Raw genomic sequence first — 15,838 nt, forward strand, 5'->3', positions numbered from 1 at the left:
AGGGAACATTTGGCCCCTGGCAACTAACGCCCGTGGAGCCCTTCCCCCCCCCCACCAGGAAGCCAGTGGGGTGCGACCAGCTGGGGACCAAGGGGCTGGAAGGAGGAGACGCTCCTGGCCTGGGACTAAGGCGGGCTCAGGGGGCTCGGGGCCGAGCCAGGGGGCAACTGCCTGTTCTCTTGGCTAACCAAGGGCTTTCCAGGCGGTGTCCAGACATCTAATAACCCGACTGCCTGTCCCCGCTGGCTGAGTCCCAGCAGGCGCGGGGGGGGGGGGTGTCCTCCCCGGGTGTCCAAGCAAGGAGGACTCGCTGCAGGGAGCTCCCGGGGGACGCAGGGGGGCTGGGGGCGCCGAGGATGGGACCCAGGAGGCGGTGAAGCCAGGGGAGCGTGTGCCCCTGCGGGGACTGGCGACTGAAGGGGTCCGGGGCCTGTCCCAGAGCACCGGGCTGGGGATCCCTGACACCCCATCTCACACCCAGAACCGAAGCAGGGAAGCCAGGGGTCAGATTTTCAAAAGAGCCGGCGCTTGGCCCGCAGGGTTCTGGACCCTGCCCGGGCAGGCTCGGGCCCTCAGCCCGGGGCTGGGCTGAGTCGATGCCGGTGCGGTGCCGCGTTCCGGGCCCAGCTGTCCCCGGCCCCCTCTGGGGGCGAGACACCCCCTTTGCCCAGCTCTGAGCGGGTCCCTTCCGCGCTGCCTCTCGCCCGGCTCCGCTCCGGGTTTTCGCTCCGGCCCCCAGAGGGTCCCGGCGCCGGCCCCCTTCCCCGCAAGGGGATCCCGCCGCTGCATTGCACCGAGGGGCGCACGGAGTCCGGAGCGCGCCCGGCTGCTGCTCCCCCCGCCGCCGCCCCGCCAGCTCCGCTCCCCCGCGGGCCGCCCCGGCTGTGCCCCCAGAGGGGACGGGCGCGGTCCCCGGCACCTCCGGCTCCGGGCCAAGGCAGAGCCCGGCTGCGCTGCGGGGTGTGGCGCGGGGCCCCCCATCCCCGTGCGCCCTGCGCCTTGGCCGGTGCTGCGGCCTGGCTCTGCCCCGGGGGCTCCCCGAGCTAAACTGTACACGGCGGGACCCCCGGCCCCGATCCGGCCCCGATCCGGCCGCCCTTCTCCCCGCGCTCCGTGCGCCTGGCCCCGGGCGCTCGGCCCATGGCGCGGCTGCCCCTGGCCCTTTGGCTCGGGCTGGCGGCGCTGTCCCTGCAGGCCCCGCCGGGCGGCGAGCCGGGCCCCGAGCTGCCCCCGCTCCACTACGGCGACAACGGTGAGTGAGCCCCGCTCCGACGGCCGGGCCGAGGGGACCCACGTGCCCCGCCCGGCTCCGCGCAGATTCCTTCCCGGCGTCGGGAATCCCCTGCCCCGCGGCGGCCCCAGCCCTGGCCCCGCCGGCGAGGCGCGGAGCCCCCCTGCTCCATGGGGGCCCCCTGGGCTCGGGCTTCCGCTGCTGGAGCGGGCCCGGGGCCAGGCACAGCCTGGGTTGCTGGACCTGCCCGGAGGGTTCTCGGTTTGGGGGGCCCAGGGCTGGCCTTGGGGGCACCTAGGGGGGTTCCCTGTTGGAGGGCCTGGGGCTGGCACTGGAATGGAGTTGGCACTGGCCCAGGAGGGGATGAGCCACCCCTGGGCGCTGCGTGTTTCCTTGGGGCGCCCGGCAGCACTTTGGGCCTAGTCACGGTTCTTCTTCCCCTTGGGGTCAGGCTGGGCCCCTTCTTTCCCCCCCTCCACGTGCTGGTTTGGTGTGGGGACGGGGCAGGGAGAGGGGTGACATGAACCAGGGCCGAGAGCCCCAGGGCCTGCCGCCTGTCCTGGGCTGGATTCCCAGGTGATGATTCTCCTGGGGCCTGTTCACTCCAGAGGGCCTGCAGGCTGGGACCCCGGCGTCCGGGTGCCCCCGGCGATATGTGGCTGAGAATGCGGGCACTCTCTGCAGCTGGGCCTCCCACGCCCTCCCGGGGCCATCTCCAGATGTTCCTAACTCTGGGATCTCACCAGATGTGGGGTCACTAAAGATACAAGGGCCAAACCCAGCTGTGGTGGGAGTGGTAGAATCCCTGTCTCTGACACCGGGATCCAGCTGGCCCGTTCCCTTTATCGTACTAAAGGAGGCCTGTCTCTCTGGCCCCCTTGTTGATCTGGGTCAGTTTCAGCCAGTTTCTTAAGAACTCTTCATTCCAGCCCAACAGGGAGGTGACCCCCACCCCATCCTGCCCTGCAACCATAGCCCATTTCCCATGCTGGGGAACCACGCAACGGATAAGGGGAAACCGAGGCACACTCAGGCATCGTAAAAATATTCCAGAAAATTCCCACTGTATCACGTTTCTTCCAACTGGAGCAGGGTCACTTTAACCAGTGGCCTGGGGAAGTTTGGCCCCACCGGTGCCCCAGCGTCTCTCCCGGCCCCAGGGGTCTCACAGCACCTGGCTCACCAGGTCCGGCCTCTTCCGTGGCACATGAGGAGCTGCTGTGTGGCCCTGCCCTCCCAGACCCTTTGGGTTTGAAACGGGGCTGGGGTCCTGCTACTGCCTCGTCCCCCTCGTCTGCAGGGAGCGAGGAGGGCCATGAATCCACCTTCCTCCGAGTCTCCACCCCACCAATGTCTCCCCATTAACCTTCTGCTCCCTCTGGGGGTCAGATGGGTCTGAGCCCAGGTGGGTCCAAGAGGACATGGGTACTGATACCGGGAGTGGGAGCCCGTCTGTCCCCACCCTCTGTGCCCCCGAGGCTGGGTGGATGCTTCCCTCCAAAGGATCAGCCCTAGCTGGACACTCCCCTGCCCTGGGCAAACCCTGTGCCATCCAGCCTGGGGCAGCCTGCCCGCTGATGGCCTGATTCCCTACAGGTGTTGCACCCCCAGTCCTGGTGATCCCGCGGTGGGGGTCTGCCGGGCCGGCTGCTCACCCCACTTTGGGTTTACCCGAGTCCCACTCCTGGGGCCCCTCCGCTGGTTCCTGGGCCCAGCACCCAGCTTGGTGTGCCTGGTACTGCCTAGGGAAGGCAGAGAGAGACTGGGGCAGAAACGGGGGGGTTCTCCAAGAGTCTGTATGAAGTTGGGGTGCGGCCCCCACCCTGTGGCGCCGGGACATGCCCTTTTGGGGGGAACGCCCCCAAACCAGTAGACGCACCCCCTGCTGGCTCATATGCTCTGGCAGAACCAGGAGTGTTGCATGCAGGAGAAAACACTCCTTGCAGGCATCGCAGCGCCCCCTACAGACAGGCTGCACCGCGGCGCCCATCCACGCCGCCCTGCTCTGCCTGCTCCTTGGCGCTGGTTGGTAACCGCCCGGGGTGGGGTGCGGGCGTCATGTGTGTCACAGCCCCTCCCCTCTGGGGTTTGGGATCAGCCCGCTTGGGAGCCAGGAGGGTGCCATGGGGAGCCCCACAGGAAACCGAAATGAGGGGGGCTGTCAGGAGGGGAATTTCCCCGCCCCTCAGCTCCATCCAGGCAGGCGTGGGGCAGAGCCCCTGCCCGGCGTATCAGGGAATGCTGCCGGCCTGCCATGGGCCGCACTGCCCATGGGCCTGTGGCAGCAGCCCGGGCAGAGCCGAGGACACCAAAGGCCATGAAGCCGCGCCAGCTGCCCCATCAGCCAGGGCTTGGGGTGCAGCCCGCGGGGCTGCAGCTTCCCGCTCGCAAAGCCTGGGCGGGCTCGGCCCGGTCTCCCCGCGCTGCCAGAGCAGGATGGAGCCGCCCGGAGCCGGCGACCGCTCCCTGCCCCGTGGGGCCGCGTGGCGGAGGGGAGCTGGTGGCAGCCGTCTGGGGCATGTGGGCAGCGAGGCCTCGGCTCTGGGCACCTCGTGTGGCTGACGCTGTCGCTGGCCTCGGCACCGGGGGGAAGGCAACTGGGACCGAGCTGGGGAGGGGGCCGTGTGGCGAACGCGGCTGGGCAGCAGGGGGCTGCAGGCCGGAGGCCCAGGCTGAGAGAGGTTGGGGTGCGGGGACCCCCTGTACGAGGAGCAGGAGACCAGGCCTGGCGCCTGGGGGCGGCACTCGAGAGGGGCTGAACGGCTGCATGGCTCAGGCTGCCCATAGCCACTACCCGGTCTCTAGAGCCGCAGGCCTGGCAGGAGGAGATGGACGTGCTGCGGGGGATCCTGCCGCTGGTGCCCCCGGGCACAGACCCCGCTGGGCTGGGGGGGCTGAGTGAATCCCAGTGAGATCCAAGGTCTCTCTCTCTCTCTGCCTCTCCTCCCCTTGCCCCCCAGGCAGCCCCCCCGATTCCCTCTGCCCCCCTCCACCTTCTTCAGCAGGGCTCCCATGCACCAGGCTCCTGCCGGCTGCATGTGAACACAGCCCCTGGCTGGGCCGTGGGCCAGTACCTGGCATGCCATCCGCAGCACAGCTGCACAGAGCTGTCAGGGACAGCCGGGGAGAATCCTCAGGCGACCCCCCGGCTATCCACCCCCCAGCCCATGACGGTCTGTGCCCAGGGCACCAGCACCAGGATCCACCCCCCAGCCCAGTGGGATCTGTGCTCAGGGGCACCAGCACCAGGATCCAGATCCCCAGGCTTTTAGAGCTGCAGGTTCCAGACCCCCCCAAGTCCCGCGCTGGGGTGAGGGGATGGGGCAGGGGGGTGGCTCTTCCTTCCCATTTCTTCCACTTCTCGGCTCCCACTGGGTCTCTGTGCACAGGGCCAGTGGCCCATGGCTGGCTGGGGGCAAGTTTCGTGTGGGTCCCCAGCTCCCCTTTGCTCAGGGTCAGGATCGGGGGCCCCTTGGGGTTCGGCATCGGTCCAGCCAGGGACTCAGCATGAAAGTGGGGACCGGGGGGTCCCAGCAGAGATCCCCGCGTCCCGCCTGGGATGACGGCTCTGCAGACGGAGATGGAGCGGGGGAGAACCCGGGGGGCGGGAGAGATGCGCGTTGCTAAATCCCCCCCCCGACCCCTGCTTGCTTCGCAGTCATTGACCTGCTGGAGGCGCTGAACGTCACCCGCTCCGTCCAGGGCGTCAGCAGGGCCCCGGGCCCCGAGCCGGGCGCCCCGGCCTGGAAGTTCCGCCAGCGGGTGCCCCACCTGACGCTGCCCTGGGACTACGCCGTCTACCTGCTGGCCAGCTCGCAGGGCGCCCTGGGCTTCCACTTCGTGGCCAGGCAGAGCCAGGGCTCGGCGGGCACGCTCATCTCCCTGGTGTCGCCGGCTGCTGCCGCGCGGGACGGGCGCCCGCTGCTGCAGCTGGCATCCAGCACCCGCGCCAACCAGCTGCGTCTGGACTACCGCGCCGGGCCCGGCATGGAGCCCGCCTCGCTGCTCTTCCCCGGCGGCAGCCCCTTCGCCCGGGGCCGCTGGGCCCGGCTGGCCCTCGACCTGCAGCCCCACCGCCTGGCGCTCTTCGTGGACTGCCGCCCGGCCGTGCTCCTGGAGAGGGGTGGCCTGCGGGACGCGCTCAGCCTGCTGCTGCCCCTTGACCTGCAGATCACCTTCGCCAGCCTGCCCGGGGACCCCGCCAGCAAGTTCCTGGTGAGCCCTGCGCCCACAGGCAGCTGCCCCCTGCCCGCCCCGGCTCCGGACCCGGGCAGCCCTCCATGGGGCTCTGCCAGTGTCCTCCCCGAGCTAGGGCCTAGCAGCAGCGGGAGGGTCCCGTCCCCTCCACTGCCTTCTCCCCCCTAAGCTCAGGACTGTCTCCCTTCCCAGCTCTGCCAGGGCCCCTCACTCCCGAACCGCAGCCCGCTGCCATCCCAGCCCTGGGGGTCCCCCATACACAGCTCTGCCAGGGCCCCTCACTCCCGAACCGCAGCCCCCTTCCATCCCAGCCCTGGGGGTCCCCCATACACAGCTCTGCCGGGGCCCCTCACTCCCGAACCACAGCCCACTGCCATCCCAGCCCTGGGTGCCCCCCATACACAGCTCTGCCGGTGCCCCTCAGTGCCGACCTGCAGCCCCCTGCTATCCCCACCCTGGGCTTCCACCCCACAGCCCTGCTGGTGCCACTCCCTCCCAACCCGCAGCCCCCTACTACCCCAGCTCTGAGCACCCCACACAGCAGCCCAGAGACACACGTGCACACCCCAGTTTCGTGGGTGCAGTGATGTTGGGCTCTCGCCCCTGGTGCTGGCGGGCGACCCGGAGCCTGACGGGCTTCGCTCTCGCTGCAGGGTTATTGGCAGACGGCTGAGATCTCCCCCAGCGGATTCCCACGCCGGCCGTGGCATTGTGAGAACCTGGCAGGTAGGAGCCAGCCATGGCCATGGGGCTGGGATGGGGCTGGGATGGGGCTGGGATGGGGGGTGCATCTCCAGACCACCCCGCACATCCAGCTCCACCCCGAGCTGGGTGGGGTCCCACAAGGGAGAGATCTGAATAAATCAGCATTGCCCCTGCTTAGCAGAGTGCCAGGCCCCCGCAGAATCCTGCTTCCCCCTCCTCCTCCTGTGGGGCGCTTGGCAGGTCTTGGGGGGGACACGTGGGGAAGCTGAGAATGGGGGGCGATTAGGGTGAGGAAGGGGACTTGCCTCTGGGTTGGGACAGAGCCGGGCAGACCCGGCGCTCTCCTCTGGGAATCCTGGATCGGCCGGTCACCGGGGCTGGGGCCTGGCCATGTGATGGCCCCCCAAGCCCTTCCCCGGGGGCCTGGCTGCTCCGGGCCCTTGGACCCTTCCCCCCCACTCTAATCACTAGAGCCCACTCCCCTCTCAGAGCTGGGGATAGAACCCAGAAATCCTGGCTCCCAGCCCCCCTGCTCTAACCACTAGACCCCACTCCGCTCCCAGAGCTGGGATAGATCCAGGTCTCTGTTCTCAGCGTTGCAGCTGCAGTCAGTCCTGGCCCTGTCCCCCGGCCTTTCCTCCCCCCACCAACCCCCTCCCTGGGCTCCTCTCCTCTCCCGCCCCCCGTCTCTCCCCACTGGCCTCAATTCCGGCCCTGGCAGCCATAACAACAGCTGCCCCCGCGGCTGCCCCCGGCCTCATCCGCTAACGAGCAGGGCCTCGGGCAGCCTCCAGCGCTAATTGCTGGGGCTGGCTCCGCTCCACCGCCCCCATTGAGGCTGGGGGGATGGGCCCTCAGCTGCGCCGGGTGCAGGCTCCTGGCCACCGCATGTGGGCTAACCCCCCTCCGGCGCCCCCCTCCCTGGGCAGTCAGTCTGGGATGGAATCGGGCCCCCAGCCATAGATGCAGGCTTGAGGCCAGCCCCCAGGAGCCGGAGGACAAGGAGGATCTGGGGAGATACAGCGGGTGGGGAGCGGAGAGTTTGGGACCTGGCTGGATGTGGGACAGACGGGCAGGGCCCGGCTCTGAACGCTGCCCCTCAGGCACTGCCCATGTGCTCAAGTCCCCGGGCCAGGCAGCCGCGTAGTGCTCCAGGCGCCGGGGGACCCTGGGCAGCCCCCCATCCTCCCCTGCCCCCTCTGATCTGCAGCACATCCCCCCTCCCCCATATGAGCCCAGCAAGGTGCAGAGACCAGCCTGGAACCAGCTATCGGCCGGGCACATGGGGCTCGCCGTGGCCGGTGCCAGTTCGGGGCTGGCCAACCGGCTGCCCTTGGCACTGGCTGCTGGGCCAGGGGGAATCAGCTGTTTCCTCTGGCTACGCTCTGGGTGCTGGGCCCACCCTCGGCTCGGCTGGCTGGCGCTGGGTGCAGGGTGGGATTCGGTGCCCCAGGTTGATGGGCATGAGTGTGCATAACACATGTGAGCTGAGCATGGATGGGGTATATCGGGGGGAGGGGCCCCCATGTATCAAACTCCCCGCCGCAGCATGGAGGTGAGGTGGGCTTGGCCGGCTGAGGTGTCTGGGGAAGGTCTCTGTACCGTCTCCCGGCCTGTCCCCGCTGCAGTCACCAAAGGCCCCGTGGATATTGCCCGCCCTGGCCAGGGCTTTGCCCAGCTTCCTGGCAGGTGCAGGTCCTGGCTCCCAGACAACAGGCCTCCTTTGGAAGGGGAATCCCCACTATTAGCAGTCTTGAGCCCATGACACACATCAAGGCAGCTCTGCATCTGTCCAGCAGAGGGCGGCGCTGTGCACCAGCCATCTAACTGGCACCCTGGTGGCTGCTGGGAACTGGCTTTGAGATGTCTTGGGGGGGGGGCGAGTAGGGGAGGGGTTCCCCAGGGGAGCAGCGAGGGCTGGGGTACATGGGGTTCCCATTTATCCCTTCCCCCCTCCCCACTGCTCCAGGTACCCCCAGGATCCCAGGGGCTGGAGTCATTGGGCTCCAGAGCGGGTGCCGGGGGTGCGCAGTGCCAGGCCATCAGCGGAGCCAGGGGAGAAGTGGCACCAGTTGGGGGGTGGTTCGCAGAGTTCCCTGGGACTCAGGCTTCCCCCCAGCAAACCCCTCGTATCCAGCCCCCAGGCATCCATGGGTAGCACAAGATCCCCGTTCCCACGGGGACGGGCACATGCCAGCCCTGGCGGGATTGGAACCAGCGCTGCGGAACCATCTCCCCCGTTCACGCCCTGCCTGCGGTGTGTTGCAGACCCCTTCCCCGTGCCGTACACCCTGGCGGAGGAGGGGTACCTGGCCGAGCCCCCCTTTGATCAAGGATCCCCCCTAGCCCCGGAGCCGCCGGCCATCGCCGACATCCGCAACTACCAGCAGCAGCCCGGCGAGCCTGAGTTCCCCCCGGGGCTGGCGCGGCCCCACCCGGACGCCCTGGAGGACAGAATGCAGCGGCTGGAGGAGCTGGTGGATGGATTCGGGGCCATGCTGGACATGGTCAAAGCGCAGGTAGGACCCGGGGACGCGGCCCAGCGGGAGGCAAAGCTCCGGGGAAAAGGCACTCCGGAGAGCGGGCAGTTCCTCCGAGACAATAAGGGGCCACTGCAGACTGCCCCCGTGGGAAGGAGCCGGGCCGGGGAGCTGCTAACGGCCGGCACCAGGAAGGCTGACGGGTTTCACCCATGGTTTGTTTCACTAAGGCAGTAAATGGTGAGCGGATACTTCACACGGGTCATATGAACCACCGGGGCAAGGAATGCCGGCCCCGACAGGCCAGGCCCAGGGGAAAGCTCGTCTAGAGAGGTGAGATGTGTTCAAGTCGGCAGGGCCTGATGAAATTCACCCTCTGATGCTTAACGAAGTAGCTGAAGCCATCCCAGACCCGGTAGCGATTATCTTTGAGACCTGGCCACCGGGTGAGGGACCAGAGGGCGAGAGAGGGCAGACGCAGCACCTTTCTTGAGAAAAGGGATCAAACAGGACTTGGGGGATTAGAGACCCCTCAGCCTGGAAGCTAGGGAAGGATCGGCTTGTGAGCACATAGGGGAGAGCAGGGACAGCCAGCATGGATTGCCTCGACCAAAGCATGCCAAAGCAACCTAATTGCCTTCTGGGACGGGGTTGCTGGCCGAGTGGGCGCGATTGGGGGGTGGGGGAGAAGCTGTAGGTCTGATGTAGCTTGATTTTTAATAAGGCTTTGGACACGGTCCCGTGTGACATTCCCTCGAGAGATGTGGTCGCAATGAAATTACTATAGGATGGGCGTGAAACTCATTCAAAGACGGTTCTCCGAGAGTCGTTACCCGGGTTCACTGGCCAGTGGGGCGGCCGTGTCTGGTGGGGTCCCGCAAGGGTCAGGGCTGGGTCCAGGACGAGTCAATACTTGGATTACTGACTTGGTTCCCGGCGTGGAGAATACGCTGCTAAAGGTTGCAAGTGACACCCGGCTGGGGGGGTTGCCAGCCCTTGGCGGGGTGGGGTTAGAATTCAGCGTGAGCTGGGCAAACGGGGGAATTGGTCTGAATTCAACACGCTGAGATTCAATACAGACGGAGGCAGGAGAAATCAAAGGCAAAGCTGCAAACCGGGGAGCGGCCGGCGAGGGGGTGGCGCTGGTGAAAAGGAGCTGGGGGCTACAGCAGATTGGACGTTGAGTGTGGGTCAGCCGTGTCTGGCAGGTGTGAAGAAGGCTACGCTCCTTCTGGGGCGCATTTAGAAAACCTGACCTCGGAGGAGAGGTTAAAAAACGGGACCTGCTTAGTTTTGAGAGAAGGCGACTGAGGGGGGACCTGAGAACAGTCTTCACATCTCACGGGTTGTTCTCCAGAGGACGGGGATCCGGTTTTCTCCGCAGAAGGCAGGACAGGCAGGAATGGGCATAATCCGCAGCAGGGCCCGTTTTGGTTGGATAGGAGGGGAAACGTTATTGCTCTCAGGGTCGATCAGCTTTGGACCAGGCTTCCGGGGGATCATGGGATCCCTGACACTGAGGGGTCTGGCAGGGCTGGTCCAGGTCCATATGGTCCTGCCTCAGCGCAGGGGTCTGTACGTGACGTCTCAAGGTCCCTTCCAGCCCTGATTCTATGAGACTCAGCCCCCTTCCCAGTCAGGAATAGTCCTGGCTCCCAGCCCCCTGCTCTGACCACTGGACCCCACTCCCCTCCCAGAGCCAGGGATAGAACCCAGGAGTCCTGCCCCACCTCTCACCCACTAGACACCACTGCTCCCCCAGAGCTGGGATAGAACCCAGGAGTCCTGCCCCCCTGCTCTAACCGCTGGACCCCACTGCCCTCCCAGAGATGGGATAGAACCCAGGAGTCCTGGCTCCCAGGACCCCCCCGCCCACTAGACCCCCAGCCCATGCTCACGGCTCGCCCGCTGTCTCCTGCAGAACTGGGAGCTGCTGGCCCGCGTGAAGTCCCTGGAGCGCTGTGAGTGCCGGAGGCCGGCGTGCGTGTGGGAGGGGACGCGGCACGAGGACGGAGCCACCTGGGACAAGGACGCCTGCACCGCCTGCATCTGCCTGCAGGGGGAGGTGCGGTGCTCGGCGCGCCAGGACCGGCCCCAGTGCCTCGGTGAGCAGGGGCCCGGGGCCCTGGCTCCTGTAGGGGGCGCTGTGCCATTCAGCCATCACGGCCATGCCGAGGGCTGGCCTGGCTGCCGGTGCTCCGGGGGCATCGTGCCCAGCCTGCCCTCTGCTGCGCGGGGCAGGGCTGGGTGCGGCTGTGCCAGGCGCTGAGCTCTCACCCCAGCGCCTGGCTGGCACCGACCTTTGCCCCTCTGCTGCCGTCAGGGCAGCTCAGCCGTCTGCGGCTCTCGTCCCTCTGCCTGAGCGACTGCCGCGGGGTAACAGCTCTCGTACTGCTGGTGGGGGGAGCTCCCCCTTCAGCGCCAGTGGGCATGCGGCTGCCGGGGCGGGGCACACAGAGAGGAGGGCGCGGGGCTGCCCGGGGCGGGGCACACAGGGAGAAGGGCACGCGGCTGCCGGGGCGGGGCACACGGGGAGGAGGGCGCGGGGCTGCCCGGGGCGGGGCACACAGGGAGAAGGGCACGCGGCTGCCGGGGCGGGGCACACGGGGAGGAGGGCGCGGGGCTGCCGGGGCGGGGCACACGGGGAGGAGGGCGCGGGGCTGCCCGGGGCGGGGCACACGGGGAGGAGGGCACGCGGCTGCCGGGGCGGGGCACACGGGGAGAAGGGCACGCGGCTGCCGGGGCGGGGCACATGGGGAGGAGGGCGCGGGGCTGCCCGGGGCGGGGCACGCGGGGAGGAGGGCGCGGGGCTGCCTGGGGCGGGGCACGCGGGGAGGAGGGCGCGGGGCTGCCCGGGGCGGGGCACACGGGGAGGAGGGCGCGGGGCTGCCGGGGAGGGGCACACGGGGAGGAGGGCGCGGGGCTGGCCGGGGAGGAGGGCGCGGGGCTGCCGGGGAGGGGCACAGGGGGAGGAGGGGGCGGGGCTGCCGGGGCGGGGCACAGGGGGAGGAGGGCGCGGGGCTGCCGGGGCGGGGCACGCGGGGAGGAGGGCGCGGGGCTGGCCGGGGCGGGGCACGCGGGGAGGAGGGCGCGGGGCTGGCCGGGGCGGGGCACGCGGGGAGGAGGGCGCGGGGCTGCCCGGGGCGGGGCACGCGGGGAGGAGGGCGCGGGGCTGCCCGGGGCGGGGCACGCGGGGAGGAGGGCGCGGGGCTGGCCGGGGCGGGGCACGCGGGGAGGAGGGCGCGGGGCTGCCGGGGAGGGGCACAGGGGGAGGAGGGCGCGGGGCTGCCGGGGCGGGGCACGCGGGGAGGAGGGCGTGGGGCTGGCCGGGGCGGGGCACGCGGGGAGGAGGGCGCGGGGCTGCCGGGGCGGGGCACGCGGGGAGGAGGGCGTGGGGCTGGCCGGGGCGGGGCACGCGGGGAGGAGGGCGCGGGGCTGCCGGGGAGGGGCACAGGGGGAGGAGGGCGCGGGGCTGGCCGGGGCGGGGAGGAGGGCGCGGGGCTGCCGGGGAGGGGCACAGGGGGAGGAGGGCGCGGGGCTGCCCGGGGCGGGGCACACGGGGAGGTGGCCGGGCCCAGAGATCTGACCAAATGCCGCAGGGAGGGGCACCGGGCTGGCCCGTGGGTGCTGCCACGTCCCTGTGGGTGGTGTGAACGGTCTGGTTTTGTTTTAGAGCCCTGTGCCCCCAGCCTGTGTTCAAATGGGGGCTGTGCCAGGCCTTGAGCACTGAGCCCTCTGGATTCCTCTGCCAGTGCCTGGACCAGGGGCACTTCACCCACACGTACCCCCCAGCGGGCCCACAGCCCTGCTCTGGGCTCCCAGCAGCTTGCCCCGTGCCTCACCCCTCCCGGCCCGCGCTGCCCCCTGCCAGCCTGGAGCCAGACGGCGTTTGGGGAGGGTGAGCTCTCCTGGGCCGTGCCGCTGCATGGGAATGAGGGTCGTGTGCGTGCCTACGTGTCTTCTCTTGGCGTCCTGCGGGCCAGTTCCCTGCCCCCGGGCGCAGGGCTGGTCTGCACTCCTACCGCCCCAGGCAGGGGGTCCTGACGTGGGGGTGGGGAGGTTTGGGGCCGTGGGTTTCAGCCGGGGCAGTGCGGTGCAGTCGGCAGAGGGAGCAGCCGTGGCTGGGGCCTGTGCATCTCCCGGCTCCGGCTCCGTGCCCCCCCGCCCGGCTGCCCAGTTCACCCACCACCTCCAGCTGCCCCAGGGCGACTCCAACACCATCAGGCGCCCGGTGGGTCAGAAGAGCTGTGGGGCAGTGTCCTGGCGGCCCGGGGTGCTGCTCTGGGACTGCTCCCGAGGAAGCCGGGCAGGACCCTGGGGGAGCCTCCTCTCCGGGAGCAGCCTGTCTGCAGGACACACAGCTCCCCCGGCTTCCACCTTCCTGGGTCTGACCTCGGAGCCTTCAGCCTCCTCTGCCCTCCGTGTGCTTCCCCCAGCGAGTCCCCCAGGCGGGGTCCTGGGGGGCCAGAGGGTCCTGCCCCCCGACTCCGCAGTCAGACGGGACTCTCAGCCAGCCAGTGTGACGATGTGACGCAGCAGGGAGGGGGGAGTGTTGACCTGGGAATGTGCCCTGGGGAGGGGAGACCTGAGAGCCTGTCACCTGAGCCGGGAGGGGGACGGGGAGGTGACACCTCTGCCCAGGAATGTGAACAGGGGCTGCAGCAGGGAACCTGCTGGGTGAGTTTAGTTTCAGTTTGGGGCTGGGTGGAGGAACACAGGGAACCCCAGGGCTGGGGTCTAAGCTCCCTGCTCCCCCAGAAGGACGTGATTGAGGGGTCCTGGTTGTACCCACAAGCTCTGTTCTGGACTGTGTTCCTGTTGTCCAATAAACCTTCTGTTTTACTGGCTGGCTGAGAGTCTCAGTGGATCCCAGGAAGAGGGGTGCAGGGCCTGGACTCCCCCACGCTCCGTGACAGCCAGTAACACAGAAGGTTTATTAGACGACAGGAACATGGTCTAACACAGAGCTTGTAGGTACAGAGAACAGGACCCCCTCAGCTGGGTCCATTTTGGGGGGCCGTGAGCCAGACAACCCCGTCTGCACTTCACTCCTCGTCCCCAGCCAGCCCCCAACTGAAACTCCCTCCAGCCCCCCCTCCTCTGGGCTTTGTCCCTTTCCCGGACCAGGTGGTCACCTGATTCCTTTGTTCTCCAACCCTTCAGCTTTCACCTTGCAGGGGGGAAGGGTCCAGGCCATCAGGTGCCAGGAAACAGGGTGTCGGCCATTTTCTGCATCCAGACCCCTGCACACACCTGCCCTCTAGGGCTCTGCAATGATCATACACCCTTACCTCACCACCTAGATACTTAAGAACTGCCTAGGGGAAACTGAGGCATCCCCACAATATTCAGAGGAAACATTAACAACAGTCCCGCTTCATCACAGGGGGTTGCCGAGGGCTGCTGTGTCCACAGGCTGGAGGTCACGGTTTGAACCCTGCCCCGGTGAGCCCAGCTGGACTGGTGGAGCTCCCGGGGACTACAGGTCCCAGCATGCATTGGTGCCCCATGCCCTGAGCATGGATCAGCTAGCACACCAGTGCATGCAGGGAGCTGGAGTCTCCCTTGGCTGCAGCTCGGCACCTGCCCCGCTCATTCCCCTGGCCGGCTGTGGGGTGGGGCCCTTGCAGGGCTCTGGGCAGGGGCGGGGATCTCCCACCTACTATGCTAATGCTGTGCCCGTGTCCCTCCCAGGCTGCAGCTATGCAGGGCAGCTCTACAGCAACGGGGACGCCTTCGCCAGGGATGCCTGCACCACCTGCCGCTGCCGGGTGAGCGCCCGCAGCCCTGCCAGGCCCCCAGACATGGGCACTGGAGGGGCTGGGCAAACGGACACTGGGGGGGTGGGCACATGGGCACTAGGGGGGCAGGCTCATGGGCATGGGCACCAGGGGGGGCCTGGACATAGACACGGGCACTGGGGGGCTGGGCACACGGACACGGGCACTGGGAGGTGGGGTTGGACACATGGACCCAGGCACTTTGGGGGCTGACACCCCGACGTGGGCTTTGAAGGGAGTTTGGGTGCAGGAGGGGGCTCAGGGCTGGGGCAGGGGGTTGGGGGGCAGAGGGGAAAGCGGGGGGGCGCTGTGCTGGGGGGAGCAGGACAGGGGCTCAGTAGGGGACACTCTCCCTGGCAGTCGGGAAGTGTCTCTCAGGGGCCTGGCCCCCGTGTGGTCCCAGCACTGTTTTGCAGAGCTGGGGATGGACCCCGGAGTCTGGGCCGGCGCTACGTCCAGGAGAGTGCCCCTGCCTCCTTTGCTGCCCCTCTTCAGCTCCCGTTGGGGGCCCGATTCTTCGTCCCATCCTGTCCTTGGCACCGGCTGGTCGGGGGCTGCTGCCCTTTGCCCCAGAGGCAGCTGCATTTCAGTGCTGGGGGGGACCCCTGCGGGGACACAAAGTGCCCTGGGGAAATGCCAGAGAGGAAGGAGGCTAATGTGGGTGAAGGGGATCCCAGGCTGAGCCCGCGTGCTTTGGGGTTCAGGGTGCCAGGTGGTCAGCTCTAACCTGCCAGAGTCCACTCCCCTCCCAGAGTCGGGATAGAACCCAGGAGTCCTGGCTCCCAGCCCCGCCTGCTCTAACCCGCCAGAGCCCACTCCCCTCCCAGGGCTGGGATAGAACCCAGGAGTCCTGGCCCCCCCATATGTCTCACTGCCCGAGCGAGTGCAGCAGATGTTGGTGTGTGCCCGTGTGGAGGCGTGTGCCCGTGTGGAGCCGTCTCCCTGTGCTGAGGCGTGTGCCGTGTGCCCAGGAGGGGGAAGCCCGCTGCGTGACGGAGCAGTGCCCGCCGCCCGCCTGCCAGCACCCGCTCCCCTCGCAGGGGAAGTGCTGCCCCGAGTGCGTGGGCTGGCTGTACAGCGGGCACCGGCTGAGGGACGGGCAGAGCTACCAGGAGGGGCCCTGCAGCACCCTGCACCTGCAGGGTGAGTCCTGGGCACCAGGAGGGGAAGGGGGGCAAGTGGGTCCCACTGCCTGAGGTTCAAACCCAGAACCACTGCCCCCGGCTCAGGGCTGGGCTAGCAGGGGCTGCGGGGCACCGGCAGAGCTCAGGGGGTGGGGGGATCCCAGGGCTGGGCCGGCAGGGGGCTGCGGGTCAGGGCTGAATAGCAGGGCACAGTAGATTTGGGGAGTTGGGGGTGCCAGTCGCTGGGGCATGGGCTCCTTGTACCTGGGGAGAGGGACTCACAGGGCGCAGCGCCCCCCGCTGGCCATACAGGGCTGATCC

General features: G+C 68.7%; 1 protein-coding gene across 1 annotated transcript in view; it reads left to right on the forward strand.

The window, feature by feature from the left end:
- Window positions 1–551: 551 nt before the first annotated feature.
- Window positions 552–15,838, forward strand: part of KCP (kielin cysteine rich BMP regulator) — a 53,856-nt gene continuing 38,569 nt past the window's right edge. Inside the window, 6 exon segments of the mRNA XM_073328950.1 lie at window positions 552–1,252; window positions 4,890–5,446; window positions 6,082–6,154; window positions 8,402–8,652; window positions 10,535–10,718; window positions 14,308–14,384. Of these exon segments, the coding sequence (XP_073185051.1) occupies window positions 1,141–1,252; window positions 4,890–5,446; window positions 6,082–6,154; window positions 8,402–8,652; window positions 10,535–10,718; window positions 14,308–14,384 (1,254 nt within the window). The 5' untranslated portion in view covers window positions 552–1,140.

This window comes from Lepidochelys kempii, chromosome 1, assembly GCF_965140265.1.
Source record: "Lepidochelys kempii isolate rLepKem1 chromosome 1, rLepKem1.hap2, whole genome shotgun sequence".
NCBI classification, from domain to species: Eukaryota; Metazoa; Chordata; order Testudines; family Cheloniidae; genus Lepidochelys; species Lepidochelys kempii.